This window comes from Dermacentor variabilis, chromosome 3 (genome assembly GCF_050947875.1).
Source record: "Dermacentor variabilis isolate Ectoservices chromosome 3, ASM5094787v1, whole genome shotgun sequence".
Taxonomy (NCBI): Eukaryota; Metazoa; Arthropoda; class Arachnida; order Ixodida; family Ixodidae; genus Dermacentor; species Dermacentor variabilis.
Window position 1 is genome coordinate 186,565,993 of NC_134570.1, and position 23,958 is coordinate 186,589,950.

The 23,958-nt window shown below is 46.8% G+C and overlaps 1 protein-coding gene across 1 annotated transcript in view; it reads left to right on the forward strand.

Annotated features, from left to right (window-relative positions):
* LOC142576564 (uncharacterized) overlaps positions 1-22,928 on the forward strand; it is a 261,575-nt gene extending 238,647 nt beyond the window's left edge. The window contains exon 4 of the mRNA XM_075686740.1: positions 22,140-22,928. Coding sequence (XP_075542855.1) covers positions 22,140-22,155 — 16 coding nt within the window. The 3' untranslated portion in view covers positions 22,156-22,928. The remainder of the gene's footprint in view (positions 1-22,139) is intronic.
* Positions 22,929-23,958: the final 1,030 nt, after the last annotated feature.

A 23,958-nucleotide genomic window follows, 5' to 3' on the forward strand; every position in this document is an offset into this window, starting at 1 on the left:
CTACGATATCTATGAACGGAACCAATATAATATTTACAAAAACTTGCCGGGGCAGAGGAATATGGAAAATGTTTTGGCGAAGCAAAATGTGTGTGAATGAATTACTGTCTTTGTAGATCTTCATTAAGTACTCGACAGCGTTATACCTGGCAAAGCTTTCCAACGGCCAGCTTTATAAGGCAACGTTTTAAAGTATGTGGTCAGATTACAGACAACTCAACTGTTTATACAAATGCTCGGACGAAATAGCTTCGTGTAGCTTCGTGGGATATTGAGTGTCACCCTGCACGACAGCACAAGCCTGTATGTGTGTGCGTGCGTGTGTGTGTGTGTGTGTGTTTGTGTGTGTGTGTGCGTGCGTGCGTGCGTGTGTGTGTGCGCACGCGCGCGTTTGTCAGAGTTACGGAGTGTACAGTTCCACTTCAAAGTCATTGAAAAATAATTGATTGTCGTTGCCTTTTTCTCAAAAAGATGAAGGCTTCGACAAAATTAAAATGAAAAAACAAGCTCTGCAAAGCACGCATTGGAATGCAGCATTTTCACTTTAACGTATTCCATTTGATTCATGTTGGTTCAGCAGTTCGCGACTAACCCTGTTTCGGTGTTCAGTTAGGCCCAGCCAGAGCCTTGGAAATGTTGGGAATTATTGGGACTGCACTTCAGCAAATACAGTAGAACCGGCTGCGTGCGACACGGGCTCGTCCGGTTAGCGTGGGTCATCGGTGCGCCTTAGCACTCTTTCGAGGGTGACAGTTGGATGTTTCTTCCTCGACCGTGCACAAGCAACACCATAGTAAGGAACGGGCAAGTTGACAGCACATCACGAAAGAGGGGAACACTAGACAAGCTGGTCATAGCGAGCCCTAACAACTGAAAATTTGTGCAGGAAATATGTAAGAAAAATTTTTGCGGACAGAAGGCTGCGCTTTTCTTTGAAGCTCGGTGCGTGGCAGCTGGAACATCAAGTATTCATGTTAGTGCTGTACATATCTAACATATGATGCACTTGTAACTTTATTACAGCATTGTAGTCTCAACGCGCCGCAATATTTAATTGCACGAGTGGTCCCCAAAAATTAACGCAATAAGTCACATATAAAGGGCGCATGCATGCGCACGCTACACTTAAATAAGCGTAAGCATGCAGTTTCCGTGATGTCACTGACTCGTTGAACAACTGTACTGAGCGTACGGCAGTCGTGGGTACCATATGGCAAGGCAGCTATTTTTTTAATTTTATGCAGATAACTGTACTGCATTCATGCCCATTAAAAATTACCTTAGATTTAAGTTATGACGCATTGTGAAACGCCAGAAGGTTGCAGCCATGAGAGGCAGCAAAACGCGGATTGTTTACTCATTTTTGCCTTCAGGTAAAAGCTTTCTTAGGTATCAGTTAAAAACTCGCGTGTTCATTTATAACTTTATTCATATAGATTAGCGCAAGCTACTCCGTCACTACATGATCGCAGGTAATGTTGTTTTCTGTAAAAGCTCCCTAGCTGCTTTTAGCTGCTGGAATCAGTTTCTCCAAAAATGAATGCAACAGGAATAAGCTCCCTTGCAAGTCCCTCCTGCACTTGGTGTAACACGGTTTCTCACCCACGCTATCTGTAACAAAAGAAATGTACGAAAACAACTGGTAAAACCTACGACGAAAGGGGTTAGTCAACTGGCACGATCCTACCCAATCCGTAACAACTGACAGCCATAAAAGTCGGACTGCGCAGACCACGTTCGGCGAGCAATATGTGAGCAGTGACATCGTCTCGCGACATATGCGAATGCCAGAAAAAAAAAAGCGAGAACATTGGGCTTCGCGGAGGCTCTGCTGATTCAAGGAATGCAAGTCGGTCCAATCTTGTGCAATGTGGGGTGACGGTATCGACCTTATGTCGACCCACGCGAACCCCAATCTAGCGCGGCGGCCACGCGCCCTCGTTCTGGCGAGTGCGACAGTGGGACAAAGCATTCACCCGGGGCGCCGGCCGCGTGTATGACGTGACTGCGCTGCCAGAATGAATGGAATGAATAAATGGGAATGTAGCAAGCGCCGGGCTTCCCTGATAAATCCTGATATCCAATGCAATTTATGCAGAAAGAAAACACATACGCACGGCGCGCTGGTCACTCCTACTACGTATACAATCGTTTTTTTTTTCGTGCTATACGCGATACGCATGCCTGGACAGGAGACCTCCTACATGTGCGATACTGTGACGAATGAAGTGTCGCGAAAAGCACTGAGGGTTTCTTTTTGTACCTCTGTTAAATGCAGGAACAACGCGGAGAAGCCCAGAAACCCTTTGGTAGGTTGATTCGGGTGCTTGCGTGTCCCGAATCCGCGAACAAATGTGTTAAAACAGCATCAGTACCTTTATTACTCTAACGATTGAGACGTCACCCGTCTTGTTCTTTTTCTTTTGTGAACTTCTGTATATACACAATAAACGTTCCAACCCATGAAGGCGATGCTGTTTTTTCCATGGTTAACTCCTTTACCCTAAAGACATCACTGTAAAAAACATCAAACTCAAACTCTATACCTGTTATCAGAAAACGCATAATGAAGGACTGCATTAGTAATTGCGACCATCAGGTGGGCAGCGAAATATATGAAAGAAGATTTTGAGCGCGATGGCTAGAAAGGTTCAGTTCACGCACTTGCCGTGACCTTTGTCGCGTCTATCATCATGTCTAATTGCCGGAATTAGTCGTCAAAACAATCAATATTTTAATGACTGGATCGTACCCTTTAAATGACGAGGGCGATAAACATAACACTAACAAAGCGCCTTTGATTCAGCCGTAAGAGTGCCAAAAGGTTTAGCATGTACAGAGGCGGCATTTTTATTCACTTTGGTATAGCGGTTTGTTGCCGGTATACCAAAAGCCCTGTTGATATAAAAGAGCCCTCTGAAGCTTCTTAGCAGAGTCTAAGCAAGAAAAAAGTGGCCCCTAACATTTCCTAAGGCCTTGGGTGAGAACTAACTTAGAAATCAAGGGAGATATGCAATTCACTCACGCTAGTCGTAGCGAAACAGTGAGCACGTCATTCTGGCGATACCTTCCGCCATAGTAATTACACGTGAGCAAAACTCAGGCAAAGCTTTGACATTTCTACAAAGCGTAGACGAACTACCCGCTGAATCGCAATAGGCCTGGTATGTTCGGATAGGCAGTCTTGTACGCTGACGCGCCCGTGACGAATCGGGGCAGCGACGGCAGTTCATAAAGGGTTTGTTCGTATAGTTCATTTATGTTTATAACTCTCGCCTCAGTACTTTGCCTAGTTGTAGTGAGAAAGCCCTACAAGCTTCAAGAACTATTGATGATTCACAATGGCACATATATGAAAAAAACAATAAAGACGTGGGAATTCGCAATTGCAGGACGAGGCGCCGGCCGTGGGGTTTCGACGGTGCTAAAGCCAGAAATGGAACTTTGTCAATAATTATCTTTCTTTTCATGAGCAACCTATTACCATGACATCAAAGCAAATACAATTTTCAAAGAACACTTCATCAACCTAAACTGATTTGTTGTTCATTTTTCATGTCCTTTACCATGGTCTATATTATCGGCGCGCTGGAAATGAAATGCCTGGAGAAGCGGGATGAGATCATCCTGAAACTTCCGATGAAACCAAGCGGCACTAGCTTGAGGCACTACGCAGTTTGCTCGATGCTGACTTCTTCAACATACCTTCACCACCCTAATGGTCCAAAAACACTCGCGAACTTTAGGCTTGGCGGCTCTCTTTTATGTCGCCAATGCTTTCCCACTTATTTTGCGACGCCTATTTTTGCCTCGAGTGCTGACAGCTGCAACATACCGGTGGCTTTCCGCAGCGTTAGCAGCGTCTGCCGTCGTAAACGGTAGTAAAAAAAAAAAGCCCTAAACAAATTCACGAAACCGAAAGAACCGATGTCCTTGAGTGCACCAGGTCACGTTGAATAGAGAGAAAAGGAAAGGCAGGGAGCTTAACCACGTTGCGCCTGGTTCTTACACGTGTAGCACAGCGCAACAAAGCCGGGGCGCAGTGCGGATCGCCCGCGCGCTCGGCTGTGAATTATCTGACAAATGACAGTTATATGCCTAGCGTGAGCTGGGAGCTCTTTATGATTTCTGGCCTTTCTCTCCTCCATTTAGCGTGATTTGCCGATCGTATTCTTATGAGGGGAAGGGCAGAGGGTGATTCTGAACACGTGCCAGTGCAGGTATTTGGCAGGGGAATGAAAGCAGAAAGTTGGCCTAGTAGGTGTTGACGCATTCGCTGCGAAATAATTACTAGCGCGAACAGGACTACGGAAAAAGGCCGGAGCAGGACCGAGCGCTACATTCAACTGACAAGCTTTATTAAGAAAAAACATGCCAAGAGGTCACCCTATGCTCAAATAAATCCGTAGACAGACGCATAATCGTATGTGCAGCGTAGGCGACAACCAAATGCTTAAGGAATCCGATAAGCGTCCACGACGAGCCATTACAAAGTATACACTATAGGTGCTTCACGAGGTACAACACCTCTTTATCACTGAAGGCCAGTGATGCAGTGCTTGCACATTCATCAGCAGCTTTTGAAATGCAAAACACCTCGAATGTTTCCCTGTCTGACTGCCAGGCGAACCGTCTGAGCACTTACTTGGATGTTATGAATACATGGGGAGCGTTTACGAGTACACCTTCAGCAGGGGTCAGCCAAGTGGCTAGCGCCTGCTAGAGCGTTTCCAGCGTTCCTGTGCTCCCTAGGCCTGTCGTTCAGGCACTTGCCTGCTGGTACAATATAGCGCTTTCTGCAGGAAAGTGGAATCTTGTATATCACCTCCACATTGCAGTTAACGAAGTGGGGGATATGCTCTTTAACGCAGGTACCATGACTCCCGGCGTTGTTTACCAACCTGCACACTCTTGTGAGCTTTCGTGGCGCTGAAAACATAACGCCTTCACCGCACTTTTTGGCCACCTTTATTTGGGACACCCCGTGTACGTATGGCGCGGATACATGGCGCCGAAAGGGACGTGTGTTATTGCACCGAGCGACTGCCGGGTCAGCTTTTACCTCTTTTATGAGGCTGTCAGTGACTGACACCGAGGTGTCATCGGGATAACCGGCCCTACATAAACGGCTAGCTTGTTATGTTATTTTCATAACACGCAAGGGCTGCGAGGGTTCACCGGGCAGTAAGATACGGAAATATTCGAGGCGTTTTGCATTTCAAAAGCTGCTGATGAATGTACAAACGCTCCATCACCTGCGCACACTGATAAAGAAGTGTTGTACCTCGTGAAGAACCTTGTGTATTCTTTGTATTGGCTTGTCGTGGGAGATTAACGGCTTCTTTGCGCATTTGGCTGTCTCCTACGTGGGAAGTTCGTTTATGCATCTGTCTGCCAATTTATTTCAGTGTACGGGGGCCTCTTTGCATGTTTTTCTGAATAAAGCTTTTTAGCTGAAGTCTAGCGCTCTCTCCTGTTCCGCCGTTCTTCCCTAGTCTTGTTTGCGCTAGTAAATATGTCACAGCGTTTGGCAGGGCGTCTTGATTCTTAAAAAGATATGAATGAGCTTTTCCAGATTAGAGAAAAAATGGCCTGCAGTACTTAGGCTTCAAAAACACTTTCGTTTTTATTTGTTGTGCACGTTGCGCTCGTTTGTGAAATATACAACGCTTACGTTGTCTTTGTTTATTTCCTGTCATTTTATCGACAATACAAAGAAGTTTGCTTAACGTGAACAGGTTGAGAAGAACATCATCCTATAGCAGAAACGCAGCTTTACATCTTCGTTTTGAGGTCAATGCTGCACTGGCCAAGATTTAATCAGCTGCATAACGCGCCAAGGTACTTCACTTGGTTACTAGAAAACCGAACTGCTACGTAAAAGCGAAATTGATATTCTAAAATGACTATCGATTGAGGAAAGGTGATAATAATGTTGAATGCGAGGATTTATTCCCAGGTACTAAAGTTTCGTTGTTCGTTGCTGATCTACAGTGTTGTAGAAGGAAACATGTCACGATCGGAAAATATCGGCAGACAGCAGCATTTGCGGCTCCGAAGTCATGCGTGACAGGCGCACGCTCCCACCACCAACACTACCATGATCTCAGAAACATCTTTGCAGTGTGACGCCTCAATATTCTTGATCCTTCGTTAAATGTGCAACTGCCGTCACAAATTTCGTGCTCCAACGCAAAGTTCTGATGCCGCCTCTGGATCAGGGTTGCATTCGCGAAACATACTCGTTCCGCAGAGGAATGTTTGCCACAAGTGCAATCGACTCCTGCGGGATCCAAGCAAATATTGCACGGGTCCCGTGCTTTTCTTCTTGTATGGCGTCATGAAGCGCCCTCTCCTGACAGCAATAAACCCGCTGAACTCAGGGTCGCTTTCAGAACCGATATTCTTGAACCATGACCCTGCGCGCGTGTGGTGCAGGAAGTACCAGCGACGCGCAGGGCTTTAACGAGGGCGAGTAAGTTGTTACAATACTTGAAGTCGACAAGTCTCTGCAAACCTTTGTAGACCTGGGGTGCTCCTCCAAGTGCGCGCGCAAGTGGTGCTCTGTCTCTCTTTCTATTCATATATCGTCTTTCTGCAGTGCAGGGTAGCAAACCGGACGTGCGTGCGGTTAACCACTCTGCCTCTTCTTACGCCTCCCTCTCTCTGTTTCTCTCTATGATGCGCAGAATATCATCTTCGTCGGCTACAGCATTGTCTCTGCGGCTTTACAAATACGTTCATATATAGGCGAAAATATGCTGGCTCAACACTCTGCATATTCAATAGAGATCTTTCTCTCTCTCAAAGGCGAAACTGCTCCCAGCGTCTACATGGTGCAAAAATACCGCACAAATTGCTAAGTGCCAAAGCTGCGCGACGGTGCGGTAATCGCTCACCGCTAACCAAGGCATTCTTGCGCAAGTGAATATCGTTACGCTAAATACAGCACCAAATAACCAAGCTTCGCAAATTCCAATCTGAACTGCCAAATTAGGACATAAATTAGAGGTAGACAAGACGTGTAATTACTTGCTGTTTCGGAAGAAGGCGGCACGGATAATGCCATATCGATGCAAGCGCACACGCGCAAGCGTCCCTCACCAGGCGTCGTTTTCACCGCCCAGTCGAGTACCTCCATCCTTGTGGACGATCGCTTGACAAGAATACGATATCTGCCGTTTCACTTTGGGGCTGCACTCATTCATATGCTTTTAAAACGAGTATAGCTATCTGCTGCTCTTTCGCCTATTTTCGCGGTCGGTGACTAGCGGTCGTCAGAGTCTCACCGACGATGCAAAGGGCGCGCGCTCTCGCGCGAGAGCTTTGGCGGCTATGGAGGTTCACGTGCTGTGGTGGAGTGCTCGGTAAGGGCGAGCTTCGATCTTCTGCCGCCGACCTCTCTTCTACTGCGGCGGCTACACGAGGATGACGGGGATGGCTGTCACCTTCTACGCCGCGGCACTCGCACCACTAGAGAAAACACGCATATGACGCGCCGGATTACATCTATAGGCACCCGCTAGAGAGGTGCTGGTTAATGGCTTTGTTCTCTACGGAATTGCACAATGCAAGAACAAACGCCGCCTAAATATCTTAACTGCAACCAGTCTGCGCATTCAAGCGTGGCATTCAACTTTAATGAAGCGAACAGTTCCCTAGAAGCGTTCGGATATTAGCTTTCATTAACAATCACCGTCCGTCACCATCGCTTAGGAAAGGGAAAGTTCGCGAACATTTTGAAAGAAGCATAGTTTTAATTAAATCAAAGTCAAGGCGAAACCAGACAAATTCATTGTAGCATAAAGACGCGCATGTGTTCGCATGGTTGACGCAGCGGTAGGTGGTCCTAAAGCTTTCAAGGGGATGTTTTATTCGATGTACATTACCGATATGGACCGTCTAAGCCAAAAAAAAAAGTCAAGGACAGTCAGCCGTTGTCGGCTGTGCATGGCTGGATTTCACCTTTTCTTTTGCGGTATGGTATCTCATAATATATATCCATATATCCCATAATGTAGGTGTGTCTGGTCTATGAGAAGGCAGTTACATTGCTGTAGCTAAGTTCTACAGACGCGGTATGCCGAAATAAATATTGGGGTTGTACAAGCAAGGGTTCAAATGACACAAGTTCGCAAATGAAAGCTGCATTCAGTAGCACAAAACGTTTATATATCTCACTTAACGACTCGGATTTACGAGACACTCTTTTTGGTGAAGGCACCGCAATGCTCTTATTGGCTCAAAATGTGCAATAAGCAGTCCCTGTGTTCACGCTTATTTTTAAAATAAAACAGTCTAAAATAAACAGCGAAACATCATCGACGGCCAGGCGTCGCATTTTCACAATTTGTCCGCACTCAGCGGTGTCACGCACAGTATCAGCCGTCACCGCGTACGAGGTCACGCAGTAAGGCAAAACAACAATCATTCTGCGCGACATACAATGCTGGAATATAAACGCAGATCGCTTAGTTCAAAGAAAATCTCAATGCCGACTGACTTAAGAGATCCTTCTTCTGACTTGACGACATTTATTGCACTGAACGAAAATGTCGAATCTGAAGAATATGCGAGAAATAAATATAGCCGGTGGTGGTAGCGTCCGATCTCTATCAGCTTTCGAGTCGTGGTCTGCTTTTACCCTTGCCCATTTTGCAGTTTTCAGTTATTTCGACATTGAGCCGTACGATGGAGAGTGCCGTGCGAGAAGAAAGACTGCGTGTTTTTGCAGGAAGAAAATCTTAATTGCTACAATTCGCGTCCTGTTATCGGCCCTCAGCACATTCAGCACTATATGAACGTACGTAGAGAGCGCTCTCTTTCAAGTTCTTGGCTCTTGTAAAATACGCGTTTAGCGAAGAATATTTATTACGAAGGGGAATAGATACTATCACAAAACAGACACTCATGTCTCACAGGACAATAACGGTGCAGGCTGCGGGCTGATCTAGCCTTGCAGGTGTACGCCAGCAGTCACTCCAACCTAGGGACTCCTTTTACAGCGCTGGGATTAGATGCATGTGGATAAACACTTCATCGCAGGGCACAGGGGCCGTATAACGTAAACGTGTTATATTATGATTTTATTCGAATCTCATGAGTTCAACTTTAAACAATCACCGACGGAAGCGTCGGTTGGTGATACGCAGCAGTTACTTCGACAGCATGATCAAATGCTCTCCTCATTTATTGGATTCACTTCTGTTTGCTTTGAAAAAAAAAAACAGCATTTCCTACTTAACAGGTTGTTTTCTTCTGATTGGCTGATAGAAGGCAATAAGTGCGTAGAAGGGGAGGGGGGGTTCAGTGGGTCTGAGTTTGCGCAGTGAAAGTAGGTAGCCGGATGAGGAAGGCTGTGGCGGCGTCCGCAATTGTTCAGTTTCCCCTTGCTTAGTTTGCGGTGGCTGGTTCAAATAGTGGCAGCGTGAACGGAAGTTATAAAAATGCCGCTAAGACGCATGCTCAGTGTAGAATAGTTGGCAGAGTGATGTGCACGTGACGGAAGGGCTCGGCAACGTTATACTTTGGCGCAAAAATTGTTACTATGGCAGAAAAATTCATTTTACTGGGCAGCTCCCAGTAGCCAGTTCCCGAGCTATGGATGGGCCGCGATCCTTTATCCTTTCGGAACGGGCGGTCCGAGTATAACAAAAAAAAAGCAATTTTCTTGGGCGTAATAATGCAGCCTTGGTGTGCATACGTAACGTAAACGTGGGGAGTTTTCACAGTCTTCTGGCGTCTCATAACATGCCAGCGAAATTGGCGCATGCAGAAAAAAATTGAGAAATAACGGAGGGATAATGCCGAAAAAGCCGTAGAATTGTAAAGCATTGTTCTTTTTTTTCCTCGGTATAATCGTGCATAGTCAGCGTGTACAGGGGATATCAGATAGGCAGTTTTCGCAATGTTCTTGACGTCACCTAGCAGACAGGTGAAATGGCAGTGGCCCAAAATGTTTGAACAATCGTGGAGCGGGATTCTGGAAGAAGCGGAATCAACACAGTTTTGAATAGGGCCTGTATAACCTAAAAGTATTTCAATCTGTTTTTATTGCAATCTCCGGACGTCAAATTTACGTAACCGCCGACGAAAGCATCGGGCTGTGATATGCAGTGTTGTCTGAACAGCCCAATCAAACGCTCTCGTCTTTTATAGTAGGGCACTTTTGTTTGCTTTGAAAACGAATAACATTGCCTGAATTAAGCACATTTTTTGTCTAATTGGTTGACAAGAGGCGAGCAGCATGCTGAAGTGCACGGGGTTTTGATGAAGCCAAGCCAGCTGAGAGGAAATAGATAACCGCATGAGGAGGATGGGGCTGGCGTCTCTGATTGGCCCGCTTCCCCTTACTTAGTTTTCGGTGGCTGGTCGCAAATCGCGGCGGCGTGCAACGCAACGGAAGGTTAAGAATGCCGCTAAAACGGATCCTCACCAAGGAAGAGTTGATAGAGAGGCGTCGTAGTCGTACCGAAAGGGCTCAATAACGTTATATCGCCACGCAATAAGTTTTATTATACGCGAATAAATCCATGCTCTCTGGCAGGTGCGAGGAACCAGTTCCTGAGCGATGGGCGGGCAACCATCTTCAATTACTTTCGAAACGGGACAGTGTCCGGCTATTCAGAAAAAGTTCAGTTTTGTTTTGCATAATAATGCATCTTTAACGTGTACACGTCATTTCGCCGGGTTGAGTTGTCGCTGTTTTGTGACGTCGCGTGACGGAAAGGCGAAGTGGACTTAGTCCGAAAACTTGTGACCAATAGGGGAGGGCTAAACGCCACGAGTTGTTGCATAGACCTTAAGGCGGAGGCGAAACACCTCTTCCCTAACATTATTGATAGGGGCCCATAGTTTGTGGGCGAGCACGAGACTCGCTGACGGATTAAAAGATTGAGTGGCTCAGGCCGCTGCCGGGAAGGACCTAATCTCGCAAGGGCATTGAATTATGTCTGAATAATTGAGGCGTTTTACGTGCAACCAGTGAATCTCTGCCATGAGGAAGTGCGTTGCGGAAAGCTCTAACGGCGAAATGTTGGCTTACGTCTGAGTCACTGAATCTATAGTCGGCCGCTGTTACCTGAAAACGAATGCAATGCCTAAGCAAACTCGGTGGCTTAACTTGCCTAGTGTTAACGTCTCGGCGTCTTAATGTCATCTAGTGACACTTTGAATAGAATTTGAATAGACTGGGTAAGAATAAATGGAATAGCAATTAGGCTCCATATAGACTTAAGCGGAACAACACAGAGCCTCGGGCTACGTTCAGGTTGAGAAATTTTCGCGGTGCTGACGGTGGTATGGGGAGTGGGAGCGACCAGGCACGAAAGAACCAATGTGTCAGACGAAGCTATGAACACAGGCTGGAATGTTTGCCCCTTTATCTGAAATAAGGCGGTTAGAACACCTATTAAGGAACAGAAGTCTATTGCGAGCATTCAGCGTGCAGATATGTCAAAATCAGATGCGCGTATATGGTGAAATTGTAGTAGAAAACAGCGATGGCTTCCACGTTTCTTTGGAGCGGATGTATCGCCGTCCCTGCAAAAGGAAAGCTTGGGCGACGCCACAGTGGAAATCTCTCACCCGGTTGCCGCGACGTCATGAATTCTCGTCGTCGTCGCTGGGGCCTAGCTAATTTTTTCCTTGTCGACGAAGATAACTGCTGTGTTTTCTATAGGAGCGAAGAACTCAAAAGTTAGTAAGTTTCAAGAACATCTACAGTTCCACAATGAACGACATGCGAGAAAATAAATAAAAGTCTGTGACGTCACACTGACATTGTTGCTGTGATGTTTCTGCGAGGAACTCAATAAATAAATGTTTATTTCTGCTTTTATTTTTATTTTCTGCTTGCAATTGACGTATTACCACAAAATTAACAAAAATAGAGTTATACATGCGTAGCTTATCAGCATAAGGTGAGTTGTCGTTTGTCGTTAGGGCCTCGTTAATGTTTACTTATGGGAGCGAATGAAAAAGCAAAAACAATTTAAAAATAAAACAGTTTTCGCAAGTATATACAAGCACGCGATAATTCTAGTTTTGCGGCAAACTTTTCGGTCTTGCAGCTCGTGCGCCCTTACGGGGAGTCGCACTTTTGCAGAAATAGCAAGATAAATGGTACTGCACGGTTATCCGCATACACTCTATGCAATAAATGCTTAGCAGCTCTTCTTGATGTCGCGCAGGAAAATTAAGATTATTGTGATTTGGGGCTTGGGACAAACGAGCGTGCTAATGAGAATCCAGTGGGAGATAGAGAGGCAAACATTAATGAATGGGAGGGCGAAGCTGTCGGTTTATTTTCGCTGAAGCCCAATCTGACGTTTCAGGTATTTATGTGCTTTTAGTTTACCGGAGGGAGAAATACCAAAGGCACAGAAATAATCAACTGTGATCTCGACCCATGCGACCCAGTTCCGTCATGGAGAACACAGCAATATCTCTAATTAGTGCTTGTAAGTTATTTAGTGTGTTGATTCTGAGCTTGCCTTGATTATCCAAAAATGAATTACTCCAGCGACATTTTAGTCACATCTTATTTGCAGCTAAATGAACTATATCATTAGGGCGTAGAGACTCTAAAATATCTGATAGAATCTTAAGTTCTGACGCTACGTAAGTTCGCACGTTTTCTGCCGAAGTATCCTTAGTCGCTAACGTTGACAGGTATTCAAAGCCACGGTTGTTCGGTTCGGTTTCCGGTCGCTGGCGCGACGTCTCAGCAGATATTGTGATAGAAAACGTTTATTAAATTTAAAGTAGCCTCTATGACGATTAGGTAGTATTACGATTTGGCAGTATCGTGTGGTGTCGTTTGCGCCCTTTGCGCTCTTATGTTGTACCCATCGCGGTGACCAAGTCGCTATGAGGTAGCGTCTTGTGCAGCTCCACGGGTCGGCTGGATCCCGGCCGCGGTGGCTGCATTTTGAAGGGGGCGAAATGCAGGAGCGCCCGTTTACCTAGGCTGAGGTTCACGTTAAAGATCCCCAGGTGATCGAATTGCATCCGCTGTCCCCCACTACGGCGTGAATCATAATTAGGTCGCAGTTCTAGCGACAGAAAAATCATATGATATACTAAGTTGCCGGTGCTGCCTACTGTCCACTTAGGGGCTTGTAACGGCTGCCGCGAGTTCGTCATCTCGGAAACGCTCGCGAGTTCACTTCCCGAACCAATCCTTCTGGTTTGAATGCTGGGATAATGCTCGATTTCACCGATGTGTTGCCTGTTTTGCGCGATCTGCATGTGTTTAGCGTAAGGCAGGTTATCGAAGGAGAAACAACTTGTGAGTTTAGACTCATAAACTGTTCTTAAAATTCGAAGTAAAGATGAACGTAAAACTTTTTCATTTTCCGCCAATACCGCAGGGCAGCTTGGCCTGTCTGTGGTCACGAGTTTAGATGTAAATTCAACCATTTCGCCGGCTATTGTTTTCGAGGCACGAGTGAGTTTGTTCTTTGGTTATTTTAGCATACGATGTGGTCTATCTATACCGATAAAAAGTAAATAGCACTGAGTAAGTATAACGCCGCGTTAAAATCCGTGATGCCATGGAGTGCTGTAGCGAGACAGAAGTAGTACATTGTGGAGCTGTCAGCTATTCTTTTAGTTTTTCGCTTTTTTCGGGTTCACAAAACCTCTTCTTACGGCAACAGTGACTTTTTTTGTATTGCAGAAGGGTAATTTACTAATAATGTGACGTAGTAGTGACACGTCACATACGTAGTAAAATGACGTAGTGTGACGCCCCGAACACATGGCCAACTAGTCAGATTCAAGGCACAGCTCTATCTCAATGCCAACGACTTCGAATGGTTCTGACGGACACGGGACTGGTTGCAGCTCTCTGCTTTGAGCTGATGTTGGGAGCTTTCGACGCTGACAGAGGACACAGGAAGCGATGTACCTGGCTGCAGTAGCGGATAAGCCCGGCCAGTCGACGTGACCGTTGATGAGGTCGTACGTTTTTTCTTAACCAAGGTGACCAGCAGTCATGGCATCGTCGTAGGCTTAAGAACATGAGCGAAACATGAACGCGCTTCGACGCCGGGCGCGTCGGAGGGCGTTGGTCGCGTCCGGTTGCGTTTGCGGCGCCAATACGTCGAACAATTGGTCGAACTGTAGACGATGTTGTTCTCACCAACGTGACGTAACGTGTGCGCACGCTCACGCTACGTCGGAATGTACTTAACCCTTCAGAGTCATTGAGTTGGTGAGATTTGAGCGATACATAGAAATCATAAGGAACTTGATCAATAGCGAGAAAGCCCATCTGCGTTCTGGCGCTTTTTACCACGCGTGTAGGTAATAGTGAAGTCTTAGTCTTGCAGACGGATATTCCAGTGACCAAAACGTCCATCCACGTTGCTGAGAGTGGAAAGCCAACTCAAGGCATGGAGGTCCGTAACGATGGTAAAATGGCGGCTGTGAAGACAAAGTCGAAGCTTCTGTACCGACCAAAAGACAGCTAGACACTCCTGTTCAGTGATGGCATGATTATTCTCGCTGTTTGTCAGTACGCAGCTTGCGTACGCGACGACCATCTCACGTAAAGACATCTCGCTGCAGTAGAATACCACCCGTGCCGTGACCACTAGCGTCCGCATGCAGGGATGTGGGTGCGGTTTCATCGAAATGGCGAAGTACTGGTTCAGATGTGAGGGCCTTTTTCAGATGGGTAAAACCTGATTCGCATTCGGGAGACCACTCAAAGGGACCACCAGAACCGAATGATCTGTGGAAAGGTGCAGCTATTGAGCCGAAGTCTCGTATGAATCGGTGAAAACAGGAAGCGAGACCAAGTAAACTGCACAAATCTTTGGCCTTTTCGGAGCAAGAGTAGTCAAGCACCGCTAAACCATTGCCGGGATCAGGACGAATGCCGTCCTTCCTGATAATGTGACCGGAAACCTTAATTGTCTGGCTCACAAAGTGGAACTTTTTTCAAATCCAGCTGTAGGCCAGCGTTGACAAGGCACCTGAGAACTTCGTCCAGATGTTGTAGGTATTTAGAGAAGGTTGATGAGAAAACAACAATATCGTCCACGTACCACAAGCAAGTCTTCTATTTCAGGCCACGCAGAACCGTGTCAGTCATGCGTTCGAACGTTGTCGGGGCATTGCGGAGACTGAATACCATTACATTTGACTAGTATAGCCCATGTGGTGTTGAAAACGCTTTTTTTTTATCGCATAGTGACGCTCGAGAAGCCCAAGACGCCTTGCAGTTAATTCAAGGCATCGTCTTTGCTTCGCATAGGGTATACAGCCTTGCGAGCGATCTTGCTGGGTGCCCAATATTCTACGCAAAACCGCACAGAACCGTTTTTTTCCGAGTTAGAACGACGGTGGATGACTAACAACTAGCGGAGGGCGCATTATCTTCCACGGCAGCGTGTCGTCGACAGGTTCCACAATGACTTTCCTTTCGACTAGAGGTACGCGATATGGTCGACGGTGAATGATGGGCCGGCCATCTGTCTCTGTTCAATACGTGCTAGCGGAAATCTGTGCCAATGGAGCGCAATGCGCGTCAAACGAAGCTTGATGCTTTTTCAGCAAAGCATGCAATTGTGACCCCGAAGGGCCCAGGCTGGAACTACTGGCAGCTGCAAAGGCAGAGGTAGATGCGGAACGTCCAACAGAAGGAGCTTCAGAGGAAGTCACTTCAACGGAAACAGACAGAGGCTCTGATTTAGTGAAGCAAGCCAATGTAGTGCTCTTAGGAATGATAATTTTTTCGGATGTCGGTTTAGTAGCGAATACGAATGCGGATCCATTGTTAAACCTGACCGGCCCTGATCCAAAGGCTATCCCTCTTTTGAGACAGCGTGCAGATGGTTGTACGAGCACGTCACCACGGTTAGTGGCATTCGACTCGATTGCAACAATGCGCTGATGGCAAGGGGGTAGCTCAATGTTATCTGCAGCAAGAAAGCGAAGTGGTTTGTCATCTGCATGAAGCGAATAGGCGGTGTTCATGATGTGGAGAACACGTTGCCGGCAGTAGATAGAAACGGACGCAGTAGAAATAAAATACTCTAATAAGATTAGCTGTTGGGCACGCGAACTTAGCACTGCGAATTGTACATAATGCAGAAATGCATCAGTGTAGACACTCGCAGTGCTCATAGCGAAAGGTCGAATGGCGTCGCCTTGAGCAGCAAATAGTGCAGGCGTATCGCATGGAGTGGTAACCTTCCGTAGACGCGAACACAAATCACGGTGCATAAGTGAGAAACTAGCACCAGTGTCTGTTAGTGCCTCCATATGCGCTTTTTCTACTAAAAGGAAAAACATATTATGCGTACGCGCCGGAGAAATTTGTCCCGTCATGCACTGCATCTTTCCTCTAAAAGCTGCATAATTTAGATTTCCGGGCGACGGTAGGTGAATTGAGAGGCTGGTTAAAGTGGCGACGTACAGCGATCAAGGTGGGTCGGCGGGCGGCATCTGGCAGGCCGGAAGCTGGGAGCCATCTGGGACGTTGCAGGTCGCGATGGGAAGCGGCCAGCACGCGGAGCATAAGGGCGGAGCTGGAAAGTGGTCCTAGCAGAAAAGCGGTCCCGTACGTACGTGTCAAATCCGGGACGCTTCGCTTGCTGACGCTTGTGACAGAAACGTGCGACTTGGCCACGATATCTACAGCAGTAGCATATAGGTTGAATCAGGCGCCATGGCGGATAGTAACGTTGGTCAGGTGCATTGGAAGACATCGAAGCCAAATGGGCCGGCGTCGGTTTTGGACGTATCGATGGAACGATGGCTGGGGCAACTTCGGCTGCGTGCCTGTATGTTTTGGGGGGCCAAGGGGCTAGAGGGTCTGTATACTCAGTACCAGCCATGGATGCCAACTCCTCCTCGGCGACGTAAAGCAAAATTATATTGGAGCCGTGGGAAGGAAAAGGACCAGCCGAGAAGCCAAGAGACTGCAGCTCTTCTCGTATGTTTGCGTGGGCCATTCAGCGCAACGAGGGATCAGCAGAGGGGGGAGTGGGGGGTTCAGGAGTGTTCGGTGTCAATCTTACAGAATAGAGTTCGTCAAGGCTCTGGCACATAGCTGCAATACCAGCGGCGGTAGCCTGGTCTTTGATGGCCAACGCATTCAAAGCAATAGTCCCGATGTCTTTGAAAATGTGGCGTACTCTGGTCTGATTCTGTCGTGGAAGCGTTGGCTGGCCGAAAAAGAGCGAGGACATCCTTTGTATACGTGGTGTGAGACCTGCCGAGTTCTTACTTCCGAGTGTTGAGTGTCTTCTGCTTACGCTGACTGCTCGCTCTCATACTAGTGTAGTTATTGGAAGATCTCCTGTTTTTTCTTGTACTTCTTATACTTTGCGTTTACCATTTTCAAACAAGAATTCCCTTTACCTAGCTCCTGCCACCCAATGCTCGGCCTATCCTCCTTGCGGGTGCGACCCATGACAGAGGTTCATCATCATCATCTCCTTCATCTCTTGATAGCCCCTTTAATGCGAAATGATTTTAGAGCACGTTGGCTAGGCAAGTAACGTGTTTCGCTGTGTGCTGAATGACCCCAACTTTGCGTGTTTTAGAGGGGGGTGAATTTGAAAGGCTGATATCGAGTCCGTTCGTGTCGGTACTTGAATTATATGTGCAGTCTGTAATAAGCTAGGTGTTGCATTTCTATGGCAGTAAAGTGTTTATCATAAGTGTCGGGTTAGGGTTATTTGTGGCTTGCTGTAAGGAAGGTGTCCAAATTATAATCCATGGAGGTGCCCTTCAGTATGAATATTATATTTGAAATTTATATTAAAAAGTGTGAGGTTGCCTAGTAGGTCGGCTTGGGACATGTGATTTTTTCCGCATGTGCATGGACACACTTATCTCATTTTGTGCAGCGACGTGCACAGAACACACAGCTTTGCGCAAGGATCTGATGACATGATGGTACGGGAGCTCAGTATGGAACAGCGTCAGTACTACTGCTACGACAGCGCTCGAGCTCGCTGCGCTTGGCGCCTGCCTGTCACGCAGGTACTCCGTCGTCCACTTTCCAAGATGCGAGAGTGTGGTATGCCCCAGCCACCTCAGCTTTATCCACGCCTTTGGTCGTCATTCTTTTTGCAGTGCATGTACACGCCACGTACGTGTCCTGGCTTATATTTTCGAGATTTTTCTATATGGTGTAAATACCTTCGCACTTCGTTGCTGCTTTTAGGGACACGCGATCTACGTACCACAACTGTGCATTGTTGATCCTTTACAGTGAAGCGGCGCAAGGACGCCACATTTCATGAAGAGCTTTCGTTTCGGCCGCTGGCGTCACTCTCACAAGCTGCCTCCGACAAACACGCTTCCTTAACTTCATTTGCGTCAGTTGTATTTTTTCGCCTGGTTTACACATGTTCTCCAAGGTTAGACGCATCAGAAAGCGACTCGCCAGTCGCGTCGCTGCCGGAAATCGAGCTTTGTTCAGGAAACAGCGGTCATCTTCTTTCGAGCAAAAAAAAAAGAAAAGCCGCTTTCTGCCAGCGACAATCTAGGCCCCTCCCCCGAGGGAACACCCCGCTCGTTACGGCGTCTTCTCCATGCCAGCCACGTGTTTCTGAGGGGAAACAGGGCACGTGTGCGATTCAGCCCGCGGTGTGCTGCAATGGTTGCGCTTCCTTCCTGCTCCGTCATTTCGGCGCCTTTGCTGCTCCGTGGCAGTGGCCCAAAATTTTCCCTTTTCCGTGCCTTGCGTCGACTAGCAAGGACAAAAACGAGTAAGCGGAGGGTAATGCTGCACCGTGCACCATACACAATGGAAGGGCTCGTGTAGCACGTCACACAAAAAAGTAAAGGCCGGTTGGATTTGGTAGGCAATGACCTGTAGACATTTACTTGAGTTCGCAATATTCTACACGTATCGTGTGTGTCAGCATGCGCAGCTCTTATTCATTCACTCGTTGTTACGGTCACATCAGTTTTCAATGTTGCTACATGTATTGCGGTGTTCTCAAATTGGTTTTGTAATGTTTCCACGCTATGGGGGGGGGGGGAGGCGGGTCCGTTCCCCCACAAGGAAAGAGGTCGACTGCGATGGCCATAGACGTCTACAGACGTTTGGAGTTCTGAGTATTCATACAATCGCTATTGTTAAGAATGATAATGGTTGCATTAAAGTGAAGTATACGCTGCCATCTGTCCTGTATAGAAGAACACGCTGTAAAGTTGACTGCCTGTGGTCACCGCTTGACATTTGATGACTGCGTAAGGCTGCTATTTCATTTATTTGCGCATGTCTTATGTCAAATTATTGCGCATGTCTTAGTGATGTACATTAAAAGCCATTTTTCTGTAATATACAGCTTGATGTTGACAGGGTAGCCAGCCGATACTTACACTGGTTACCCTTCCTCCCCCTTCTCTCTCTCTTTCTCCTCCTTCATTAGCGCAGTAGGTGCAGCCGATTCACATATCTTTTTTGTGAAAGATAGCAGCGAGTCGAATGTGTAAGATCGAATCTGCATGGATAAGGTGTTTAACGTGCTTACCACTCAATTCATGAGAAAAGTCAGTAATTGTTAACAGCGCGTTGTTTCTTGAACATGCGACAGGTATGAGTTTGCCGAAGTGAACAGTACTGCGTTTTCTTAACGTCCGTCGTTTGAAACAAGCTGATGTGCTAAAGACATTACATTGGTTACTTCCTTTTTTTTTATTTGCCAATCAAATGGACACTCCAGGTGCATTTTTGACATCGCCGTCGCTGTGATGTTCCCAAAAAAATCCGAAGGCCATAACACCCTCGCCGCACATCGTATGCTGTATGTGCGAGTGAAAGCACGAGAACGAAGCCGACGATCGTGGCTCAATCTCGCGCGTGAAGGAAGAAAACGGAGAGCAAACCCGCCGTCTTCCGTCGCTCAAAAGGTCGTGAGAGGAAGAGAAGGGGCGGCGTTGTGCACCGGCAGCAACTGCGCGTTCGGGACCGGGTGCAAAAGCAAATGACGATCACGGCTCAATCTCGCGCGTGAGGGAAGATAACGGAGAGCAAACCCGCCGTCTTCCGTCGCTCAAAAGGTCGTGAGAGGAAGAGAAGGGGCGGCGTTGTGCACCGGCAGCAACTACGCGTTCCGGGACCGGGTGCAAAAGCAAATGACGATCGCGGCTCAATCTCGCGCGTGAGGGAAGAAAACGGAGAGCAAACCCGCGGTCTTCTGTCGCGCGAAAGTTCGCGGAAGGCAGGAGGAGTGGCGATGTGCTCCGACAGCAACTGCGCATTTCGCGACGGGGCACAAGTGCGTACTTTGCACAGCGGTGCGCGGTCGCGCGCGCCGGTTCTTGAAAGGGGTATGAAGACGGCTCATACCTTTGTGCGCGTGGTGTCTTCGATGCTCTTGCGTTCAAGCGATAGACCTCGCGAAGCTCAATTCGCTCGCTGCTGCTGGTGCGCTTGCATGCGCCAGTGTTTTGACAGCAAGTATCGGCGCTCAACGCGTGTGATGTGTTATATTTCCTTGTGCGTGCTGACATTATGCTTGGTATTTCAGTAAGTAAGCGAATGTTCTCAAGTTTATACGGCCTGTAAACTATCTTTACTTCGTATAGATGTGTACAAATTCGATATCGCATTTATGCTTCGCCCTTCGGGCGAAACTATGTTTTTCTGTCTAAAATGGTAATTTTATCTCCGGTCCTTACAGTTTCAGTAGACTAAGTTCCATCATCAGACAACATAATTATCAGTACACATATCCTTGTTAGCAAAGTTGAATTGCACTCAGAAGGTAAATTTTGGGTACAGCTTAAGAACATATCTAAAATGACAGTCGTGAGATTGACACTAGTTGCAAGACCAACTAGTGTCAAGAAATCAACCACCAAGGCTGCAACTTAAAATAACGTTGCTCAACTGATGACACATAAAATAAACAATAGTAAACAACACTCTTAGCTGGCAGGAATACTCGGAGAAAATGCGGTGTCATTTATTGTCGCAGACGCACATGGCGAGCAATATAAATGGTATTTTGCACTCTGCCTTTATCACTTTCTGTAATTTCCTAAATAGTTTCAGTGTCAAAGTAATAAGAAAATTCGCACCCAACAGATTCCAGAATTATGTCTTTTTTTCTGTCGCAGTAAGCAGGTGTCCTTTATAGTGCTTTACATAGGTAAACAATTTCTCCTATTCATTCCTATATAAAATTGCAAGAACTTTGTTGAGAGTGGCCTCTTAAACAAGGCATCAATTGCTATGCAATGAATTTATTTGTGACACCACGACCCAAATTTCATGTATCAATTGCGCGAGCAGGAAGTACCTGCAGCCATAGGATGGCAGATATCCGCTGCTGTGAAGAGCCGGAATCCGCATGCCATATTGTCAAATAGTAGGTACACGCTAGACAAGAGTTTGCACAGTTTTGTGCCTGTCTTGTCGCAAAATTATAATCATCACCTATCTTGTGAGCGCTTTCTCGCTTCAACGCTGCGTAGCCGATACTTTCCTGTCAGGAACGACGTACCACGCTGATACGCGGAAGCCGTTCTGACGTCAATGTGCCGAAAACGATCATGAAGCAAATGAAGTGCAACCGAGATAGATCATGATTAGTGTTTTGGGGCCAGAGAAGCCCCGAAGGGTGCCAATTTTTCATCAGGCGGTGCTTTCCACTGGCGCGATGCTGCTTAGTCGCCATTAGTGTCGAGTGTCTCAAGCTTCGTTGAAAAACTTTTCTGAAGTAGAAACACGTGCTTAGGTATTCGGAGAGTGCTATGCGCAGTCATTGTAGGAAATTAATTAAAGCGAAACATTCTTGCGATTGGTTATTCCGAATAATGAAGACAGCAGCAAACAAACTCATTTAGAGGAATAATCATGAGCTTTTACAATTTACGCATCATCATGGCATGTAGCTTACTCTTAAAGCCACTTTAAGAATTCTGCTAAGCTAAATTTGTGCAGCTGCTTTCTCTGGCGAGGATGAGGTCAACTGAACGAGCTTTAATGCATTGTGGATGCAGTGCAACTCCCAGTTTATTCAATGTACAGGTGCGAAACGGCTACGACAATGTGTGTTCCCTTGACGTTATTTGCTTACGATACGTTTTTTTCTCGTTTGTTGTGTCTGACGCTTCGGTACCTTTGCGTAAAGGCTTCTGTTATTTTCTTCTCTTCGCAGGGCATTCACTGTGTGAGCAAAGAGGAAAAGCGTTAATGTCCAGAACCGGGCACAGTAGAAGCTGTCGCGCACCTTCTACCTCGCCCTGCTGCTGTTGGACAACCGTTGGAGGTCTCGTGGCTGTCCCGGGGAACTTGCAGCTACCAACTGACCGGCAAAGCCAAGGCTCTATCGGAAAGCTCTTGCATCGAAATGTTGCGGCACCGAGAGCTCGTGGCAACTTGTCACCGACGTGCGACCAAGGACACCTAAGCTGCGACGTCGCAATGTTTTAAAATAATTTGTCCAAGTGCAGCAGGCCTATTAATGTTTGCTTTTGTGTGCGAAAAACTGGGCAGGACCATCACGTTTGCGGAGCATGGCTAACAAACGCCCATCCCTAGTTGTAGATCAACATCACCTTACGTGTCTGCCTGGACAAGTGTGAATGAAGACTGGCGGTGCAGTGTCGCAAATGAGGGTCGTTTTCGGTCTGAAATACTGCAATGTGAGAAATGCAGTAGTGAGTAGGCTTAGAGGCGAAAGTTTCGTTTGTCGAAGGAAAGTGTAAAAGTTGTGAAACCCTCCCTCTCGGCCGATATTGCACCATGACATTGTTAATTCCTGCGCTCTAGCATTGAACCACCAGGGCCCGTATTCACAACTTTTTCCCTTATGTAAGGGGTATCCGTCACTCGCGCGCTCACGTAACCTTTCTCAGAAGATTGCAGAGAAGGCGATAACGGCATACCAGTCGCAACTACGTACGCTCACACAAAAAAAATTCCATATGCCTCCATAACTCCAATATCCGATCTCACAGGTCACATCGTCCCATATGTCATGGAGGGTAATTAGATATCAGAATTCTGGAGAGTACTGGGTTTCTCGATAGCGGCGTAATGTATATTCTTGTGGTTCTGGGGGCCTGGTACTACTTCCTGCGCATAGTGACAGTGGAGTGCGCATCAGTGAAAAGAAAAAGAAAACGAAACCTGAAGGCTCATTGGGAACCACTGTGTTTTCTCTGAAGCCTCTTGACTTATAAGCACTCCTCAAGGATTATGGCGTGCATTCAGGATGCTGTTCTCTTTCTCTAGTATACCTCAGAGCGGTATCGCTTAGACTGAAAATTGCGTGCTTGAAGATGACACCAAGGGTAGCACTAAATTGCCTGAGTCGAAAGTCACAATTTAGCACTTCACATGTGTGCGCGATGGGGATAACTAGAAGTTGGAAAAATGTTCCTGAATTATAGCGGGTGGTGTGGCGTTCAAGACAGTGTTAGTACCTTTCTGCAGAAGAACATTGATCTTGCGATGTTTACCTCAAGAAGCTCCAAGTTCGGGTCCACCTTCTACAAATGCTATTAGCAGTGTAAAGGATCGTAGCCTCGGCTGAACGAGAAAGCACTTCCTGTACGATCACTCGCTCTTCACATTGTCCGCATTTGGGCAAGTTCTGTGTGTGTACCTACATTAATGTTTAATTTATTCCTAACAGTATATCTGAGGGCTGCTCGAGGCAGTTTCAAGCGCAGTGGTACCTTTGAAAACGCTGCTCTGCGTAAGCTACTCGAAAGTTCATTCGCATAATTGTTATTTGAAACAGACAACAAAAGCGACGAGAGGGGCGCTGCACTTGAGTTATCAACGTGATAGAAACAATCGCAGAACACTGATAATTACAAAAATTGCCGTCATTTTTTCTCGACAGTTGGAACTAGTTCGCGCGACGCATATTGCCATACGTCTTGCAATAGGTGTTGCGATGCAAAAGTTCTTAACGTTTGAGTAACTAATCGCGTGCTCCAAATTTATATGCTGTTCAATTACGGAAA